Source organism: Notechis scutatus, chromosome Z (genome assembly GCF_049901735.1).
Source record: "Notechis scutatus isolate UNSWTSFEM ecotype Mainland chromosome Z, rNotScu1.2, whole genome shotgun sequence".
Lineage (NCBI taxonomy): Eukaryota > Metazoa > Chordata > Lepidosauria > Squamata > Elapidae > Notechis > Notechis scutatus.
The window spans coordinates 86,284,634-86,304,254 of NC_142025.1; the positions used below are offsets into that span (position 1 = coordinate 86,284,634).

Sequence of the window (19,621 nt, forward strand, 5' to 3'; positions counted from 1 at the left end):
CAATATTCTTCATTAGTACAAATTGCTGGTTGGGGTAAAATGAGATATTAAAAAGGAACAAAAATCATTTGGACAGGTTTTTTGAGTAGCACCCCAGTAAACTTTTTAGGTAGGGGCTTTTTATTGTTTTCTTTGTGGTGGAATTAAAAAAAAATCTTGGCACCTGAAAGCTATGTTTGAGTTATGCATTAGCCTGAAATTCCGCTACTAGTTTACACGTGTGGCAGGGGAGAAGCTGAGGGGAAATGGGGAATGAGTGCAACAGAAGAGGGAAGCGCAGATAAGAGGTAAAGTAAAAATGGGAGAGTTTGTAGCTTTAATTTTTCCATCACGTTCTTAAAAACTAAGTCTTTAATTCCAATTCCTGAATAACAGTTACTGAATAGGAAAAAGCTATACATTACTTTTTGTTTTATGTACAAGATAAGAATTAGAATTACCTCTTTATTTTATTGCTTTTGGTGGAAGTCCCCGACAGTCGGCTGGGCAGCAAATAAAACATTTGTATGAAATGGTATAGGATTTCCTTCCTAAGCAGGAGGGTTGGACTAGAAGACCACCAAGATCCCTTCCAATTCTGCTATTCCGTTCTAAGTGATTGGATAAACTTAACATGAAAGCACGTCTTAGCTAACCAAACAAGTCAACATCCGTTTCCTGAAATTTATGAAACGCTCCGATGTTGGGGCAAAAGTAGGGTTTTCCGGAAGGCGCATGCATATAAATTGTCCAGCCCGAAATAGAATTTGACTTAGACCTTTTTGGATTAAAGCCTACAGAGCTGAGGAACAAAGACAGCTTTATAAAAGTTTTGATAAAAAGCTCGCCTCCTTTTCCTATCAGCTAGAATCTTGCCCGAAAGACGGGGCTGACGGGAAAAAGTCGAAGGTCCTGGATATCGAAAGTGGAAGCGAACTTCGAGAAGCGAGCACCACGGATTTTGCAGGTAAACAGTTTGGGGCGGGACAAGTACTAAGTTTCCTTTCTTCCCTACAAAAATCACGCTTTTTAAAGAAAAAATGGAGAATTGCGTTCGGTGACCGCGACAGTGTTAGCCTCTCCTCCAGTTATGACAAGCCTCCCGAAAAGTGGGGTGCTCTTGTACTTAGATCGGAAGAGATTGGGGGAAAAAGATGGTGTAAGCAGTTTCGTCGGTCCTTGGTGCTGTCTGAGCTTGATTGTCTCAGGGGTGCTGTTCAAAAGGCAAGTGGACCGCCTTTGTTTTTCCCCCCTTTAAGACGTTTCGCTTCTCATCGAAGAAGCTTGTTCAGTTCAGTTCGCATCTTGGATGAGAAGGAAAAAACGCAGAAAAACATCTTCAGGACAACCAGTGACCTGGATGATTGAGAATCTCCATAGACATTTTGAACTTGGTTGTTTTCTTGCCGCCATTTCATTATCCAAATTAGGTAACATCATCAGTGCTGGCATTGAAAAAATGGGTTGTCCAGCACCATCTCAAAATCCAGGATCCTAGACCCTGTTTACTATTTATCACTAGAGATTATTTGAAAATCATAAAGTATCGACTAACTAATTTACTTGTTATAAGTGTTCACTGTTTTTTTTTTTTAAAGACAATTGGAGTTGCCAAAAGTTACATTCATGTAACGCTTGAAATATCAAATATGGTTGTTTCATAATTACGGTATCTCCCCTTCCAGCAATATAATGGAAAAGGAGATGTACTTATTATGTATTGTTAGTTATTTTTGTTAATTTTTACTGGATCTTTGCTGTTAAGGAGAGTTGGAGAGATGAGGTAATAGAAAATGGGGTGAGATATAAAATCAAAATATGTTTGGTTGTATTTTAAAAAAACGATAACAGTTAATGTTGAATATATTTGCTAGGAATGCAGGGAGAAGAGTATTTTTCTTACTGTTTTCTTATGGGGGGGGGATTTCTTTTTTTTTTTTTTTCCCCACAGCTTTTTCCTGTTTTAAGATGTATTTTTGTTCTGGGTTTTTATATTAGTTTTATCTATTTAATAAAATTGTTAATAAAACTATTGAAAAAAAAGATGTGTTTAGTTCATCCAATTATTGCATGAATCTAGTCCCAGAGATTTGTAATGCATGCCCATTAAATTCCTGGAAAGTGCAAGCCAAGTCAACTGTGGTTTACTCAGCAATGTATAGTTAAACTATAGTCAGCATGTCTGAACTCAAACAATACTGTAGTTTTAGACCTATTAAAACTGAAAAACTGGGGGAAAGGATGAGGGATATTGATAACCAGAAAGTCTTCCAGTGATTAAAAAATTGGGATTCTAGTTCGTAAACCCTATTTCTTATCATCTCTTGAAGCAGATTAAATTGTGCAAAAGTTATATACAGTTGCAGAATGATTTGAGATTGTCTCCCATGAAATACATTGTAAATATCATCCTTCAATTTTTTTTCTTTCAGGACTATCACCACAATGGATTTAACTACAGTAAGCACTACTGAAAATCTCAGGAGCCAGTCTGTGTTTTTGTGTGTGTTTTTGTGTGTGCACATATATGAGCAGATATATGTATATGAGCAGCATCTGCTTTTCTAGGAAGAGGGCAGTGTTTATTTATCTTAAAATGATTCACACATTAGTGTTTTAGCACTGGCCTATATTCCTATTTATATTGATATTCTTATCTTTTTACTATCTATCAACCTATCATGTGTCTGCCTGCCTATCTGTCTGTCTATCTATCTATCTATCTATCTATCTATCTATCATCTATCTATTACTGTATCTTAATTGTTCCTATTCTTCTGGACAGAGAGTTCTGATATTGTTCCTGGGATTTATTGGAGCCATTCCAGCTCAGGAGTCACAGCCTTGAGTGCTCCTATCAGCTCTGGCATCGATTTGGTCTTTACTTTCCAAATATGTTCTAATTCCCTCTTTAGGCCCTATTACTTCTCCAGCTTCTTATATTCATAGTTTTCCTGAAGTTGCTATCAATTGGCACCACTAACCAGTATCACTTGGTAGTGCCAAGTGATTGATTAGTTACAGATATTTAATAAGCTTAAAACCTTGGAAGTCATTCATGTTATGGATTCTGGATTATATTGGAGTCTGCAAAAAAAATCTGTAAATGGTGATGTGTTTGGGAACAATTACCTTAAAACAATAATTGATTACACTTGAAGAAAAGAATTGGGGGGTTTCTGTGTTTGTTTCCTTTATGACCATGAGAGGTGGAAAGGGCCTTCACTATAATTTATTCATAGTGGAATTGGCTTACGGAATGTTTACACTTTATGTTATTACAAATGAAGGCTTTTTCTACATCCTTTTAAATTTTCTTATGCTTCCACATGAGGGGAATGCTCCCTTCTCCTCAGCTCCCTTGCCCATTCCTTTGTGGTCACCTTTGTATTTCCTTTGTAGGAAGAAGGCTGTGAAGCATCTTGTGATCCACGGGAGTCCTTCATCCATTTGGCTAGTGGCAGCCTTGTTGCAAGTGGATCTTGGAAGATGACAAAGGTCCAAATCATAAATGAGATTAAGAAGTGCCAGGTATTTTATTTGGAGAAGAGAATTATTTTTAGTCGTTCGAATAAAATATGTGGGTGTTCAGTCATCCCTTGGAAAACCTAATCTACACTCCTATGTATAGATCAAGTTTGAATGATTGCTAACAGTTGAGGTTCACTAGACATGCCCCATCATTAATATTCCATCATTAATTCCTGTTGTTGAACCAGGAACATACGGTATTGTTGTTCTTAATATATTCACTTTAGCCTGCCATTTAAATTAACTTTGTCTCAGTTTAAGCATAAAAGAAAATTTCTGATTGCCCTTGATTGTCTTTCCAACTTCAGGATATATGGAAAGCTTTTGAAGGAGATTGCTTATCCTTGAAGGCAAACACAATGGCAAGTGAGCAGGACTTGATCAAATTCCAAGAAGAATATGAGCTTCTCAGTCAAAATCTTCTGGAGGCTGAAAATGAAGCCCAGGCCCAGGAAGCCACATTCCAGGTCTGTCCATTTTAAATCCAGAATTACATATAATTCTTCCTGTAAATTTAGATTTTTAGCATTTAGATTTAGAAACTTTTAATGGAAGAACATGTTGACTGCATCGTTATATTACTTCTGATTGCCTACAGAAATCTCCAGGAAATGACAATGAGGCCCACTACAGTAGCTGTAATTTTAAAAATAGATTCTGTGTGTTTTTAAATTGAAAGAAACATTTTGACAATACTTGAAAGAAGTTGGATGTTGTAAGCCTTACATTGTTGCCTATTTTACATAATTTCTTTCTTCTTGCAGCCACTGGGTGAATAAATTTGAAGTGGAGACTTCTAAGACCTTGATCTTCTCATCTGTAGAATTTTTCTTAAGAACTTTGGCCCAAACTAGAATTTTCCCCAGTTATTGCCATTGCACATTGCAAGCTATTGCTTGCAGACGCTTGGGTAAAATAAAATAAGATGAAGTGTGCATATCATGTCACTTCTGGCAATTGGACATTCCAGTTGGAATATATTAGAAGTCACAATTTCTAATGTAGAAATGAAACCATGCAGCCCTGTAACAAGGAAGATGTGCCACCATCTGTTTAATAGCAGAAAAGCTTGATCAACCTCATATTCCGAATAACTTGTGTCAGCCTGTGTTTAATCACTCACCTGAGTTTAATCAGGGCTTGTTCAACCCAGTTTTTTTAGGTTCAAATGAAGGATACAATTAAATTAAATAAAGGACACAATTAAATTTGCAAAGTACGTTTAACTAAAATGTATTTGGTTAATTTGTACTATGAGGCAAATACAGCTACTGTTTCCTACATTCTGTTTTTCCCAGAATGTTTTTCCTGCCCAGATTCCCTAACCTCAGGCCTCTTGTCATAAGATGATACCCTGGAGAAGGTTTCTTCTGTAGCTATCTGGAGTTGATAGACTGTAATCTGTTTTCTCAGAGAAAACAGTAGTGCATCTTTGGACTGCCATTCAATGGTAAGGAAATGCCACTTGTTCAGGTATGGTGACCTACATTCTTCTCTGCAGGAAATACTTCAGTTGGAAAAGAAGAATTCAAACCAGCTAATGCAAGAAAAACAGGCATTGGAAAATGAATTGAATTATCTGGAGCAGCTCGGTGCAGCCCAGAAGGAAATTCTTAAGGTATCAGGACAAATAGGTTTAAAGATTTTTTTAAAAGATGGCTGTGCAAAACCATATTATTTTATTTATATTCCTATAGACAAGCATTGGCTCAGAACTATACAAATTATTCAATACCTCAGCCAGAATTCTTTTTCAGATTTCTTCATTTGGAGGAATTCTCAAAACCACTTAGTTTTGTTTTTTCTTTTCCTATTAATTTTTTTATTTATCAGATGATACATATAAAATAAACAATTACAAAGACAATAAAAAGAAAGACAAAAACTATAGCCAAGACAAAAAAGAAAGTAATAATAAAAATGTGCACAACATAAATAGAATCAACATTAAATATACATTGACCACCATGGTTGAACTTTGAGAGATACGTTACAAATACATCTGTAAATTCCACCTCTCTCACACACACACACGCGCAGTGCATTTACAAATAATTATAAATTTTCTCTTCTATACTTGCTATATGTGGTATAGTGCTATTCTCTGTTCAGTGTATATAACTTTGCATTACCAGGCGCCAGCTGCTCTTCCTGGCAGAGAAATGGTGTTTAAAGGTCATGTGGAAGAGGGAGAGATGGAGAATTTGCCGGAAATGCTGACTTTCTTGCCCCAGATCCGATACCCTGTATTTGGGGGATCAGCTCTCATCACTTTTGAGGATCCTGAAGGTAGGAACAACCACTTCAAATGTGACATTCTCATATCAGCATGATGGCCGGTAATTGTGAATCATAGTGGAAGTAAAGAATATGAACTTATTTGGAGGGAGAAAAAAATCAAAATGCTGTAAGAATAACATGATTTATATTGACTTCAAATCAGTTAAGATATTAGTTCAGGCTTACTTTTCCATGGCCGTCTTTATTTAGTCTTAAGAAGTAAAGCTCATTCCTTTAAAATTGGAGAAAAATATTAAGCAGAAGAAATGAAAGGGAACATGGATTTTAATAGTCAGCTCTCTTAATGTGATCTGTATCATTTTAACCAATGTCTTAATTGGTGACATTTCTCTATACCAAAACTAATAAGAAAAGCTTTCCTACTTGTAGAAATGACGCATTGTAGCCTTTCATTCAAGGAACTTATTTTCTATTCAGAGGAAGTGATCTTGCCTAAAATATGGAAACAATCTGTACATTTCAGTAAGAACTAAGGCTGAGTTCAATTAGAATTTGGGAGGGAAATTTTGATCAAGGCAGTGACCCCTTTACAGGTCCTGGTCTTGATCTTGCACAGTGATCCAGATATTTTCCAAAGATTTTTTAAAAAAGAATCAACAAAGGAAAATGCATTTAAAGCACAAATTCCAACTTCATGAACCCTCCCTTTTATATTTTTGGCACTCCATTATATACCTTTTTAAGAAATTGATATTTTTTTTCACTCTGTCATGTATTGAATTCATTGGTAAAGAACCCCAAATCCTGCCTACTCATTCAAACAATGAAATGGTCCAAAAATTCTGAATGAAAAAATTACGGTAGTTAGGGATTGTTGAACTGACACAAGAGATGCAGATAGAAAAGACTGGTTTGCTTTGAATATGTCTCTCCCCTGGCTTTTCCCCATCAGTTGCCAGGAGGATCATCCAAATAAGACAGCATTGTATTCAGCTAGATGAATGGAGCTACATGCATGTGAAGGCTGAAGCTGTGACATTGTTGCTTCCCTCATTCTTAAAGGTGAGTTCTGTAGCCTTTGACTGTGGAGAAATGCATGCATTGGAGGATCTATTATAGAAAGGGACTCTAACTGCAAATAATATTCCCAACTCATTGTCTTCATCCAGTCTACCTAAATCTGTAATTAAAGATATCTCAATCGATCTATTTTATTGTTTCAGTCCCTTAATAGGTAAGTTGAAGAGGGAATGTTGGCATATCATGTGGTGAGATGTAGGAGTTTGAAAAAAAGTAGGGTAGCAGTTCAAATTAAAATAAAGCAAAAACATTCCCCTTGCATTTTCAAACTGCAAAGTTATATACTTTCCTTATCACTTACATAACTTGTTTGAATTTTAATTTTTGGTGATATTTTCCATTAATTAGTTAAGGAAAAAGTCAAGGCACTGAGCACTAAAGTCATGGTCCAGCCACTGAAAATCCATTCTTTCCTTTTTTTCTGTCTCTGCTGTTTCACCTGAGGTTGCCCACCTGGTGATGGCTAAGAGCAGAAAGTTGAAGAAAGAGGCCAAGGGACTGATTTTGGCTGCGTAAGCCTTATAAAAAAAGGTGCATACAAAGTGAGAAGATAGCAAAAGACAGTAAGTGCCACCTATGCAAAGAAGCTGAAGAAACAATGGACCACCTGGTAAGTTGCTGCAAGAAAATTGCCCAGAATGACTACAAGCAATAGCATGACAATGGTGTGCGTTGGAAGATCTGCAAGAAATATCATTTGCTTGCAAGCAAAAATTGATGGGACCATAAAATAGAGAAAGTCATAGAAAATAAAGAAGGTAAATTGCTCTGGGACTTTAGAATTCAAACAGACAAGCTCCTGCCACATAATACCCTGGACTTAAGACAAAAAAGTCTGGATTGTGGACTTTGCAGTATCTGGAAGCAGCAGAATAGAAGAGAAAGAACTGGAAAAGATACAAATAGAATGACTGTGACAAAAGCAAGCAAAATAGTACCCAATAGTAATAGGAGCCTTGGGTGCAATTCCGAAACAACTGAAGCATCACTTGAACACTATCGGCATTGACAAATTCGTCATCAGTCAATTGTGAAATGCGGCTTTACTAGGAACAGCTTCCATCATGCCTACCCAAAGTCCTTGGAAAAAACTTGATAGGTAGACAAAAATGCTAAATCCGGCCTGAAAATCTAGCTACGTGTACATGATGTTGAACATCATCAGCTTGGAACTTGATAGGTAGACAAAAATGTTAAATCCAGTCTGAACATCTGGTTGACTATGCAAATAACATCATGTTTCATGTTTAATGAATAAAGTAAATCATCATCATCATCCATGACCTGGCCATCAAAACTACATGGTTATGAGTGAAGCATGTAACAGTGATACATCAGGGCACTTGGTACCATGTCCAAGAATTTTATAAAATATATTAAGAAATTGCAGCTTCCTGCAGTAACACCAGCAGAACTGCAAAAAATTGTGCTACTGGGAACATCGTACATCTTAAGAAAATACTTGGTTGATACCTAGGATGCTGGCAGTAACCTGTATCAACTATCAACTATTAACACCAGTCAGTTATATTTGTGATACATTTTTAAATGTTTAGAGTTTCATGTTTAATTAATAAAAGAGATGATAATGATAATGCTATGCTACAGTATTGTTCAATTCTACTTTCTCAAGACTACCCCTTCTGATTCCAGGAGATGTCCCTGAAGCAGAGTTCCCAGCAAGTGCTGTTATCTGGGTTGTCTGCTTTCTCTTTACCCAAGGATCAGCTCTATGACAAGCTAGTCCTATTTTTCAGCAAACGGAAGAACCAAGGGGGTGAGGTGGATCGTCTGGAACAGCTCCCAAACTCGGATGATGTAGTGCTGACTTTTGTAGATGATGGAGGTAGGAGAAAATGTGATAAAAGAGAGAATGTGCCTCATGTATCTTGTGGGGGGGGGGGAGTAGCACGAGGGTCTCCTTCCACGAGAGTCTCATGATTATACCATCTCCTGGATTTGTGATTCCATATTCGCCCTAAGGTCCTTCCATTGAAGCACACAAGGGCAGGTTGAGAATTGTAAGAGCAGCCATCCGCTCTTGGTTAGCACGTGGAACTAGAAATTTTCAAGCTTTGGAGTCTTGAGCCATCAATAGTTTCCTATCATAACCCTTTTTTAAACAACCACTGGTACTATAGCCCCTGCCTTATTGTCAGAGTTTGCAGCAATCCAACGAGCACACAAGTAAATACAGTAATTCAGCAGGATTTATAGAAGAAACTTGTTTATTTACAATAATATAAAGTATGATGCATGTATATAATACCCAGAACCAGAACTCAGAATCCAGAAGTCATAATTACAGAAGCAATATAAACACAGAAACAAAGGTCCAAGGACAAACTAACTCTTACTCTAGTACTCTACCAATACTCTAAGCCAGGGGTCCCCAACCACCGGCCGGGACCGGTCCGTGGATCACTTTGCACCGGGCCACAAAGAAAATAAAAATAAAATAAAAATGGTGGCTTTCTTCGCCTTCGGTGAATGCTGCTGGGATCAGGGATCAAGGACACAAATGAAAGAAGGGGAGGGAGGAAGCAACCAAAGCCTGTCCTGCTCTCTGGCTCAGCGGCTTCTGGTTTCCTCCCGCCTCGTTTTCTCTCAGTCGCTCTCTCGCTCCTCCACCAGCCCAGGAAGAAACTGCTTCAAAGGAGCCGGCAGGGTGGCTTTCTGTCGGCGCAGCTCCCCGAGCGCCCGTTCACCCCCACCCCGCCACCAATCAATCCAGGTTCAATCCAGTGCTCGCGTTCTGCCTGCCTGCCTGCCTTCGTTTGTTTCGAGCAGCTTGGCTAAGAATAATAACTATTCGCCTCTTTACTCAGCCGAAGCTGCTCCAAACAAACGAAGACAGGCAGGCAGGCAGAACGGAGCACTGGATTGAACTGCGGCGGCGGGCGGGGGTGAATGGGCGCTTGGAGGAGCTGCGCTCCGAAACCACCAGAAATGAAGGCAGGCAGGCAGAACGGAGCACTGGATTGAACCGTGGACGGCGGGGTGGGGGTGAACGGGCGCTCGGGGAGCTGCGCCGACAGGAAAAGCCACCCTGCAGGCTTCTTTGAAGCAGTTTCTTCCTGGGCTGGTGGAGAAGCGAGAGAGCGACTGAGAGAGGAACGAGGCAGACACCTGAGGGATGAGGCTGAGGGAGGGAGGGAGACACCTGAGGGATGGGGCTGATGAAGGCAGGGCCGAGAGGGGCTTCTCAGCCGTCCTGCAGGGACTATCTGTCGCTCAGGGTTGCAATGAGGAGGCATTGGCGCTCCCTGAACTTGGTGATTTGCTGGCAGACATTTTATTACCCGACTAGGTAACAACATCAGATGTTACCTAGTCAGATAATGAAACATCTGCAAGCAAACCACCAAACTCAGACCCCCCCCCCTCCTTGAAAAAGTGTTTCTGCGTGAAACTGGTCCCTGGCACAAAAAAGGTTGGGGACCACTGCTCTAAGCCATGCCCAGGCTCCAAGCTGTCTAGCTCACAACAGGTGCTTTTTCTTAGTCGCCAAAGAGTTCCCATTGGCTCACCTGTTACCATGTCTATTCCAATTCATGAACTCTCATACACTGCTTATAGCAATTACACTTAGTCCTTGTTTAGTGATCATTGGCAGCTTGTTCATTAAGAGAAACCACCACCGTGCTTATTATCTTAGTTCAGCTTTACTTTTCTTTACACACCTTCGTGAGTTTTAAATGCGGGAACTGTTGATAAAATTACTTTTTCCTCACCGTAGTAATTTTGAATGGTCACTAAACAAGGCAGTTGCTAAATAAGGACTATCTGTAGTTCTGCAGTTTGTATGAGAATGACTTCCATTTTATCACTATAAATCTGATTACTTGTCTTTTATTGATTATCTTTTTCCTTGCTCACTACACTCCATCTATATCTTATTCAACGTCTCTTAACTTTAACACCTTTAAAAGTCTATTTGGTTATTTATTTTTTTCTTTATAAGATAGATGAACTGGAGCATTTCTAATCTTATCAAATTGTTTTAGAACGTTATAATGTTTGGTAATGTTTTAGCATTTTTGTTGAATATCCCATAAGTGTTTGATTTTGTTTACCATGTTTTTCCATTTTTCTTTTTTGCTTTACTTTTCCATGCAGGCATGTTTATTTTCCTTCTTAGTGGAAAGAACTGGGCACAAAAGTGAAATAAACCCAGTAACATTGTGCTTTGGTATCTGTAGAACGTGCTTTGTCTTGCACCAGTACAGATATGTGGGGAACAGATCTCTGTTACAGATTTCAAACACAGGCTTTTTCCTCCCTTACAGTAGCTCAACGGATTGTTGAAAAGGGACTGTTCCAGGTATTGCTTGGAAAGGAGATGCATCAGATCAAGGCTTCACATTGCTTACGTGGGGAAATTGCAGATTTACAGGTGAGGGGGAAAAATGGACAGAGACACACTGCTTTCTCCTCTCTCTCCTTAAGCAAACTTTGCTCCCCATCCAAAGACTACAGCCAATGGGAATGGCTGTTTTCCAAAAGTAATGGGTGGGGCAGAAGGAAATTTCATTTCATTTACATTAACTTTAATTCAAAATATCATTTACACGATTCTTTGCCAGTGATATTTAATCTTTTTTTTCTCTCTCCCATTATAAAAATTAAAACTTGGCATTAAGTGTTCGGAGATTTCTGGGAGCCATATCACAAGATTTTGGGGTTTGAGTGTCTTTGGATCAAAAGCTACAAGAAAGCAAGTGCAACTTCACACTCTGCTCTTTTATACATGCAGTTCTTGACACAGAGACAGACACTATTCTCAGAGAGGCTCTGCCCTAAACAATAGCCAACTCTGGCCCTAATTTGAGAGAGATCTTCCTTCTCAATGCCAAAATTCTGATACATTATAGCACCAATAATGCCATAGAAAAATGGTATATAAAGGAGAGAAAAAAGGTTTTCCTTTAGCTCAGCTTAAAACTCTTTTCAAAAGTTGAGCAAAAGTGATTCCATAGCACCCACACATTCAATTATTAATGCAAATGTGGTGGGTACCTCTGTATCTTGGTGCCAGTTGAAGAATTAAAAGACATGTTGTCATCCATTAAAATTACTGTAGAATGGGCCTGTCGTACATATAAGTTGGATATTCAACCCTCTCATGTCAAAAGCCCCAATTTAAAGGATCCGATCTGTAAACCAGGATCTTCTTGAATCTTGTTTTTTGTTTTAACAACTTGTTCTTGGCTTTATGTTTATTTTCAACTGTGGCATTTGTTCACCAGTCTCCAATTTTTTCTCCATCTCAGCTCTATCCTTCCGTCTGCGCTCGTACCGTCCTGCTGACAGAGATTCCAGATGTCTTAGGGAGGGAACTGATGTGTGAAGCCCTGGAGATCCATTTCCAGAAACAAAGCAAGGGTGGAGGAGAGGTGGAATCTGCTGTGTACATTCCAGCTGGACGTTATGCAGTAGCTATTTTTGAGGAGGAGGACTGATTCTGAATGCCAAAGCTAGAACAAATGACATTTCATTTGTGATACAACTGAAAAAAAGCACAAGAAACATACTAATATTTCAGGGAAAAGGGGATGAAGCTTTTTGATTGCTTGAATTGGGGGTTAATGGGATGAGGTAAAAACTGAAGAACTGGATCATTAGTGGGGAGGAATTCGTCCATTTTGCGTTTACATAATAAATGGAAAGATCTTCTGCCACAATTTTATTTATTTTTCATGATTTGGTCTGTGTTGTTGGTTGTTTTTCAGTAATTTTATTGCATGGCAATGAGGTACCTGCTAAATTGTATTTTTCTGCAGAGCATGTTCAATACAAAACATATTCAGAAAATAAAAAGTAAGGCATGCTGTTCACAAAGAATTTGTGTAATTTTTATGCAAAGGGAGCATGGTTCTAAGTAAAATAATCCAGTGGTTCATTGAAACATATAGCTGTATTTCAGATATATGAAACCAGTACAAGGACCTAAGTATCAACTAAATTCCATGGCCAAGGTGGAATATAAAATTGGCTCTTTGCAATTCAGCACTATATATCAGAGGTCTCCAAGCTGGCTGGAGAATTCTGGAAGTTGAAGTCCACAAGTCTTAAAGTTGCCAAGTTTGGGGGCCCCTGCTATATATGAAAGGCAGCAGAGATCTGGTTCGTTTGCTGTTGCTGCATCTCTGAGATCTGAAGCTTGGTTATTCTGGAGTCCTTGAAAATTTTGGTGAAATGAGTAGTTCAGATAAATGTCAAACACCAGGAAAAAAACAGAAAATCCAGACAGTTCAAATGAATATAAAGACTTACTGCAAGCTTTAGCTCTCTACAAGAATTGGCCTATTAACAGTCAAAGCAAATTGGCAGTAGATAAGATGGAATTCAAGGTGGGCTGGATTTAGATCTCTTGTTGGCACACAGGGACCCATGACTGTTGACATGTCCAACATCTGGAAAGTTAATAAGGTTGAGAAGCTTTGAAGTTTCTCTAACCTTGTGCTCTGCTCTGGGTCTACAACTCCCAGATTGCCCAGGTGCCAAATTCAAGGAATTACAGTCTCAACACTTTTAAGCAAGCATCAGGTCAGGAAAAATAATCAGTGATATTTGAATGTTTTCTTCACTGCAACATCTATTTAGGAAAGACAAGATTTGTGGGATGTTACTTGAAGGCAGGGGTGGGATTCTACAGGTTCGCACCTATTCGCTAGAACCAGTTGTTAACATTCTAAGCAATTTGGAGAACCGGTTGTTAGAAGAGATTACTGGCCTAGTCCTGTAAGGAAGGCAGGAAGGAAACATTCTGGTGTTGCTTACAGAAACTGCCTCTCCGTTAACCCTTATTACATTCTTGGCAGGACTAGACTTCCTGTCTCTGGAACTTCTCTGGAGTTTTTTTTCCTCCTTTGCTGCTACTTTGCTTGTGTGGAGTGACCATTCAAAGTTACAATGGCACTGAAAAAAGTGACTTATGACTGTTTTTCACACGACTGTTGCAGCATCCCCACAGTCATGAGAGGCCAGGCAAGGAGATGCGTGCCTCAATGTGAGTGATGTTGAGTTGACCACGCCCATCCAGTCACATGACCACCAAGCCATGACCACCAACTAAGCCATGCCCACAGAACCGGTTGTTAAAAAATTTGAATCCCACCCCTGCTTGAAGACACAGCAATTTCTTCACTGTTGAAGTACACCATTTGGGTTGCACACCCATACCCAATTCCAACCTTACAGAATAACAGAACGATAGAATAACACAGTTGGAAGGGACCTTAGGGGTTTTCTAATCTATCCCCTGCTAAAGTAGGACACCCTACACTATACCACTCCATACAAATGATTATCCAATCTCTTGAAAACCTCTAGTGATGGGGTACCCACAATTTCTGGAGGCAATAATTCCACTGAGATCTGTATTTAGATTATCCATTTGAATGCTTTGAACAATTGTGGAAAGCTATAGAAATGTTTTTGTTCAAATTTAACAAAAAAAAAATTGAATTGGTTAATATTGTTCTTCATTTGTATCCTGATGGTAATATAATAACTCTCAGGGCCACTTAAATATTAAAATGTACAATTGCATAAACAGAAACTATGGATTTAAAAGGAAGTAAATAGGATTATTACAAAATAAGAGTCTCTATAAAGCCATTATAAGAGACTGGATTGACTACTTTTGTCTTTGTTATTTTCCTCTTGAATTGCATCTCACAAGGGAGAGAATTCCATGAATGGATTTACCATTCTCCCAAGCTGTATTTGTTGAGTGAAACATCTTTACCTAGCCCTAGACCAAAGTGTTGTTCTGTGCAGAATATAAAACGTTGCACTTCCCTGTGAGTAGGCATTAGAAAGTTATGAATACTGCAAAGGTACGAAAAGTTAATTAAATTCAAAAAGAATAGACAGTATGCTTAACAAACCGGATCAACCTGCATTTGTATGCTTTATGAATATATTACTGAAATCTCAAATATCAATTTTAAACATAAATTGCTTTATGGCTTTCTCCTTTGGGAAGTTAAACTCTTTGTGAAGATTTTATAACATTATAGCAAGTAAGATAATAAGAGTGGTGTAATGACCTAGAGGTGGCGCTCTTGCCTCACAATCAGGAGGCTGTGAGTTTGATAATAGGTTGGGCACATCTGCTGAACAAAACTCTGCATTGGCAACAGGAAGGGCATCCGGCCAGTAAACACTCAGATCCATTCAGTTTCCCAGGCTCCACCCTGCAAGGAATTACGGGGTCATTAAAAGAGGATGATGATAGCAAGTAAACTAATACTGTAGAATAATTGAAGAGAAGCCCATTAATATCAGCTAGGACTTTTAAAAAGTGAGATTTTAGATGCTTGTTGCAATTTTTAATTATATAAAGATACAGCTTAAAAAGTAGGTAGTCAATTTCACTTCAATATAGTCTTTCTTAGGTGCTCTTTTTATGAGATTGCTGTTGTATCAATAGCTCCCTTTAAATCCTGGGTGGTGCATATGAACCCATTATCCCGTAAAGATGTTCTCTCTCATCAACTTTCATTTGGCTTGTTTTTAAAAATCTGTCCCAGGAATGGTGTAGGAAAACAAATAGCAGAGCCTGGGAGGCTGAATCAACAGAGGAAGCAGCCTAGTAGTCTCTACCTTGTCACAAGCAGACTAAATTCAACTGCTCTTGAGTTCCCATAACCCCTACCTAGTGAAATATCAGCCAAATTAGTGCTGACTGTTAGTTGACTAGATCCTGTGCGTAGTAGGAGCAATAATAAGTTTAATAGGAAGCTAATGTATGTACAGGTCTTTCCCACCTAAAAAAATAACAGAATAACAGAGTTGGACCTTGGAGGTCTTCTAATCCAACCCCCTCAAGCAGGAAACCCTATAATAACAATAGCAATAGCACTTAGACTTATATACCGCTTTATAGTGCTTTACAGCCCTCTCTAAGCGGTTTACAGAGTCAGCATATTGCCCCCAACAATCTGGATCCTCATTTTACCCACCTCGGAAGGATGGAAGGCTGAGTCAACCTTGAGCCTGGTGGGATTTGAACTGCCAACTTGCAGGCAGCTGATAGTCAGCAGAGGTGGCCTGCAGTACAGCACTCTAATCACTGTGCTATGTCCCATAGTTCAGACAAATGGTTTTTCCAATCTCTTTTTAAAAGTCTCACAAACTCTGGAGGCAAGTAATTCCACTGATTTTTCTAACTATCAGATAAATTATTCAAACTAAATGTACTTCCAAGAAGTGATATGCCTGAAGTCTAATTTACAGAGAGGATCTGACCCAAGCAAAAGATGAGGATGGGGGGAACCTTATTCTTCGATGAAAAACAACTGTTCCTTGACTGTTTATTGCACTATTTCCTGCTTTATCGCTCTCAGTTTGTCTGTCTCCCTCAACTCTCTTTCATGCCCAAAGAGATTCAGAGATCCAATGTGCTAGGGCTTTTTCTAGACCAGCATTTTACACGTGTGTGCACAACATGCTAAGATGTACATCTTCCCCTGCCTGTTTCACTGCATTTTACCCAGGTTTAATAAGTAGGCTTGGAAAAAAAGAACAAGCCCTGAAACATCATGAATATTTATGCTATGCAGAAATACTTCTTTGCATGTTAATTTGATCTCTGGTGAATAATTCAAGAGTGGAAAGTCAGTCTAAGAACCTGTGCTGTGGCAATAAGGCTTCAGAGAGAAGTGACAAGCTGTCTCTTAACCCACCATAAGCTAGGCAGGACCCTCCTTTGTTGCCATTATTCATGTGGGAGTCAGCAAGACAAACCAGGCAGGCTAAGGGACAAAGGGACTTAATGGGGCTCATTTATTTGCAGCCCCTGAGAAGGACTCTGCTAAGGCTGAAAAGGTCTTGTCAAAGGAGACAGTTGTGGGCTTAAAGGGAGAGGAAAGGGAATGAATTGGTCCATCACAGCTTGGTTTGTCAAAATAGAAGCAATTCATCTCCAGAAAGGACAATGCAATCTAAAAATAAATATATCTTAAACATGTAAATATGTTAATGTTCCAGCTTTGGCTTTTCCCAGATCTTAGTGGCTACTACACTAAGGTGGTAATGTATGTAGTTAATATATTTTTAATTTATACAATTATCATGTACAGAATGCTCTCCAAGTTAAGCAAGACCAGATTTAGGTAAACTCCTTTGTGGGCAGGAAATTATCAACTTTAGATGTGGCTTATGGAAATATTTGCTTCTGCATGTAACATGAAATACAATGGGAAGAAAATGTTGCCTACTTTTTGCAAAGGTCAGGCTAGAAGTAGAATTATGCGCATGTGGATATTCCAGTGACTTAATCCCAGAGCAGGCAGCTGACAGATTGACAGTCCAATTGCTACACAAGCCCCCAGTGATAGTGAGAAACTGTCAAGCTGTCGTAGTATAGTACCATGCTGGCATGTATATGAGAGAAGGAATAATTTATAGCAGAAAAAAAAAACAATGAGGGTTCTTTTATTGATAGATGTTAGTGATGCACTTCTGTCATTTGGGGATTGGAGTAAACATTAATCTTCTCTATGGCACGTCTTATTTGCAACAGCTAGAGGGCTGTATCAGCACTGTGCAGCACGTCAAAAGATAAACTTCAGAAGGAAGCAGGTCTGTAGTGTGTAGTGTTTTGGCAGGACAAGGTGGGTTCCTAGGAATTTTAAGGAGTTTATGCAGGACATAAAGCCCCCAGATTGCTCCTTAAATTTCCTCAACCATTCCAAAATGTAAAATAAATAAATAATTGTCCTCCTCAAGGTGGAAGCCCCTGGGGACTGCCAAAGAGATGTTGGCTGATTACATACAACTTCTGGTGCAAATATTCCACACCACGGTTCTATGATATATGGCTCATTACACTCTGTATACCTTTGACATCAGGGAAACAATCATTGTTTAGAATTTATTTTACATTTTCAAAATGGAAGTTTCTTGCTGGTGGCTTGCTGGCAGTTTTGGGAAATTCAGACTTTCAAATTGTTTCAAGATTTTGGTAAAAACAGAGGATGACATTAATATAGTAAATATTTGGTCCCAAATACAGAAAATTACACTGTTTTGGACATTTACTATTTGAGGGGAAGGGGTATTCAGCAGGTTCTGACCAGTTCTGGAGAACTGGAAGCAGAAATTTTGAGTAGTTCGGAGAACCGGCAAATACCACCTCTGATTGGCCCTGTCCCCATCAATACTGTGCCTCCTGAGTTCCAGCTGATTGGTTGGGTCTTCTTTTGTTGCCCTGCACAGGAGAACGGAGCTGGAAAGCAGGTTAGTAGAATGGGGAGGGAATGGGGATTTTGCAGTAACCTTCCTCTGCTACGCCCACCATGTCACGTCACGCCCACCAAGCCACGCCCACATAAGTAGTAAGTAGTAAAAACAATTGAATCCCACCACTGGGTCGGGGACCTAAAATGAAATGTATTAATGAATAATCTGTACAACATTGTTTGATTTTTAAAGCAAGATTTTGAATTTTAAAGTGCAGAGAGGATTTTGAGAAACATTCTGAGGACTTAATGAGTATCACTTGGAATAATAGGGGAAAGCAGAAAGAAGCAAGCAGAGAGGTTTTGTTCTAGTGCAGTGATGAGTTTAGGACTTTCTGTGGATTCTCTTGATCCCTGTCCCCGCCCCCCATTCAGCAGTTGTCAGTCACTGAGAAAATCTATTTTTGGGAAGTAACAGCACATTCAACTGAATTGAACTTCACTGTTGTTAACAGCCTGGGAGATGTCTCTATCTTGAGTTATGATGTGGAACTTAAATTTTTAAATTCAAAATTATGAGTCATCTAATTTTTTCCTGAAACAATACTGAATTAATTTTTAGGAATTTCTGGAATGTGTTCGACCTATTAGGATCAGCAGTGGAATTGTTGTAAGCAGCTACAGCCACCAAGTGGCAACAAAACTTCACTTCAAAAGAATACTATCTTAAAGGAGTACTCCAGTACTATCTTACTGGAGATATAGTCATTGGGAGTACATCTAAGCATCCAGAGGTCATTTCCAAAGCTACTGAGTAATCTGGTAAAGATATTCAGAAATGACTCTTAGACGGAAGAAGAAATAAAAATACTTCAGTTGCCTAAAAATATTGTACATTTGTATATCCTACAAGCCGAAAAACCTTAGTTTTATCCTGAAGATTCTGCATTCAGTAATGGACAAACCCCTGCAATTGTATGGAAAAGTGGTGGAAATGCATTCTGAACATGAGCTATGTATTCCATGCTAGCAAAATTTAAATTATATGGATTCTATTGTTCCCACAACACTTGCCTCATAGACTACGAAAACAAAGTGACTTATCCAAATCACTTCCATGGCTGAAGGTGAACTTCATCCTCCCTGGTCCCAATCCAGTGCACTACAGTGTATTACCTTGTCAAGAAACTAGGGATCTTGCAGGCTAGTGCATATGTCAAAATTTCAGATGCAAGATCTTTGTGTTCTGATGTATTCCCTGTAGTATTGATGCATAAAAAGGTGCACCCTCTTTATTCAGAGGGAACTCTCCTTGGACACAATTTCCAGGATCATAGGTTGATATTTTATTGTTATCTGCTATAGCTCTTGTTTTTTTTCTGGGAAATACTACTTGACATTAAAGCCCTTCCAGCTATCTGTTTAGAAGAGAGAAGTATTTATTTTAATTCCAATGGAATAGCACATGAATTCTAATTACAGCCATGTGTTCCACCTCTGTTTCCCCTACTCCTCTCTCTTAATTTATTTATCTAGCAGGTGTTTTTCTAGAAATCCCATTCAAAATTTCAAAAGACCTTAAAGCAATATATTCCTTG

The 19,621-nt window shown here is 38.8% G+C and overlaps 1 protein-coding gene across 3 annotated transcripts; it reads left to right on the forward strand.

Annotated features, from left to right (window-relative positions):
- Positions 1–668: 668 nt before the first annotated feature.
- Positions 669–12,672, forward strand: IFI35 (interferon induced protein 35). 3 transcript variants are annotated; one of them, XM_026687639.2, is made up of 10 exons: positions 669–946; positions 2,412–2,439; positions 3,382–3,510; positions 3,819–3,977; positions 5,012–5,128; positions 5,646–5,799; positions 6,704–6,813; positions 8,485–8,677; positions 11,121–11,227; positions 12,105–12,672. In XM_026687639.2, exons 2-10 carry the CDS (start codon positions 2,425–2,427, stop codon positions 12,291–12,293), a joined length of 1,173 nt encoding a protein of 390 aa, XP_026543424.1. In that variant the 5' UTR covers positions 669–946; positions 2,412–2,424; the 3' UTR covers positions 12,294–12,672. The 3 variants fall into 3 exon arrangements, with proteins under 3 accessions (XP_026543424.1, XP_087802668.1, XP_087802667.1); XM_087946541.1 differs by having other exon boundaries at positions 934–1,203; XM_087946542.1 differs by lacking the exon at positions 2,412–2,439.
- The last annotated feature ends 6,949 nt before the right edge of the window (positions 12,673–19,621 follow it).

Excerpts from the sequence above, each read along its gene's own strand:
- IFI35 (XM_087946541.1), top strand. The coding sequence starts at position 1,070 with ATGACAAGCCTCCCGAAAAGTGGGGTGCTCTTGTACTTAGATCGGAAG. Across the intron at positions 5,129-5,645 it reads CCCAGAAGGAAATTCTTAAG|GCGCCAGCTGCTCTTCCTGG; the intron begins GTATCAGGACAA and ends TTGCATTACCAG. Across the intron at positions 6,814-8,484 it reads TGCTTCCCTCATTCTTAAAG|GAGATGTCCCTGAAGCAGAG; the intron begins GTGAGTTCTGTA and ends TTCTGATTCCAG.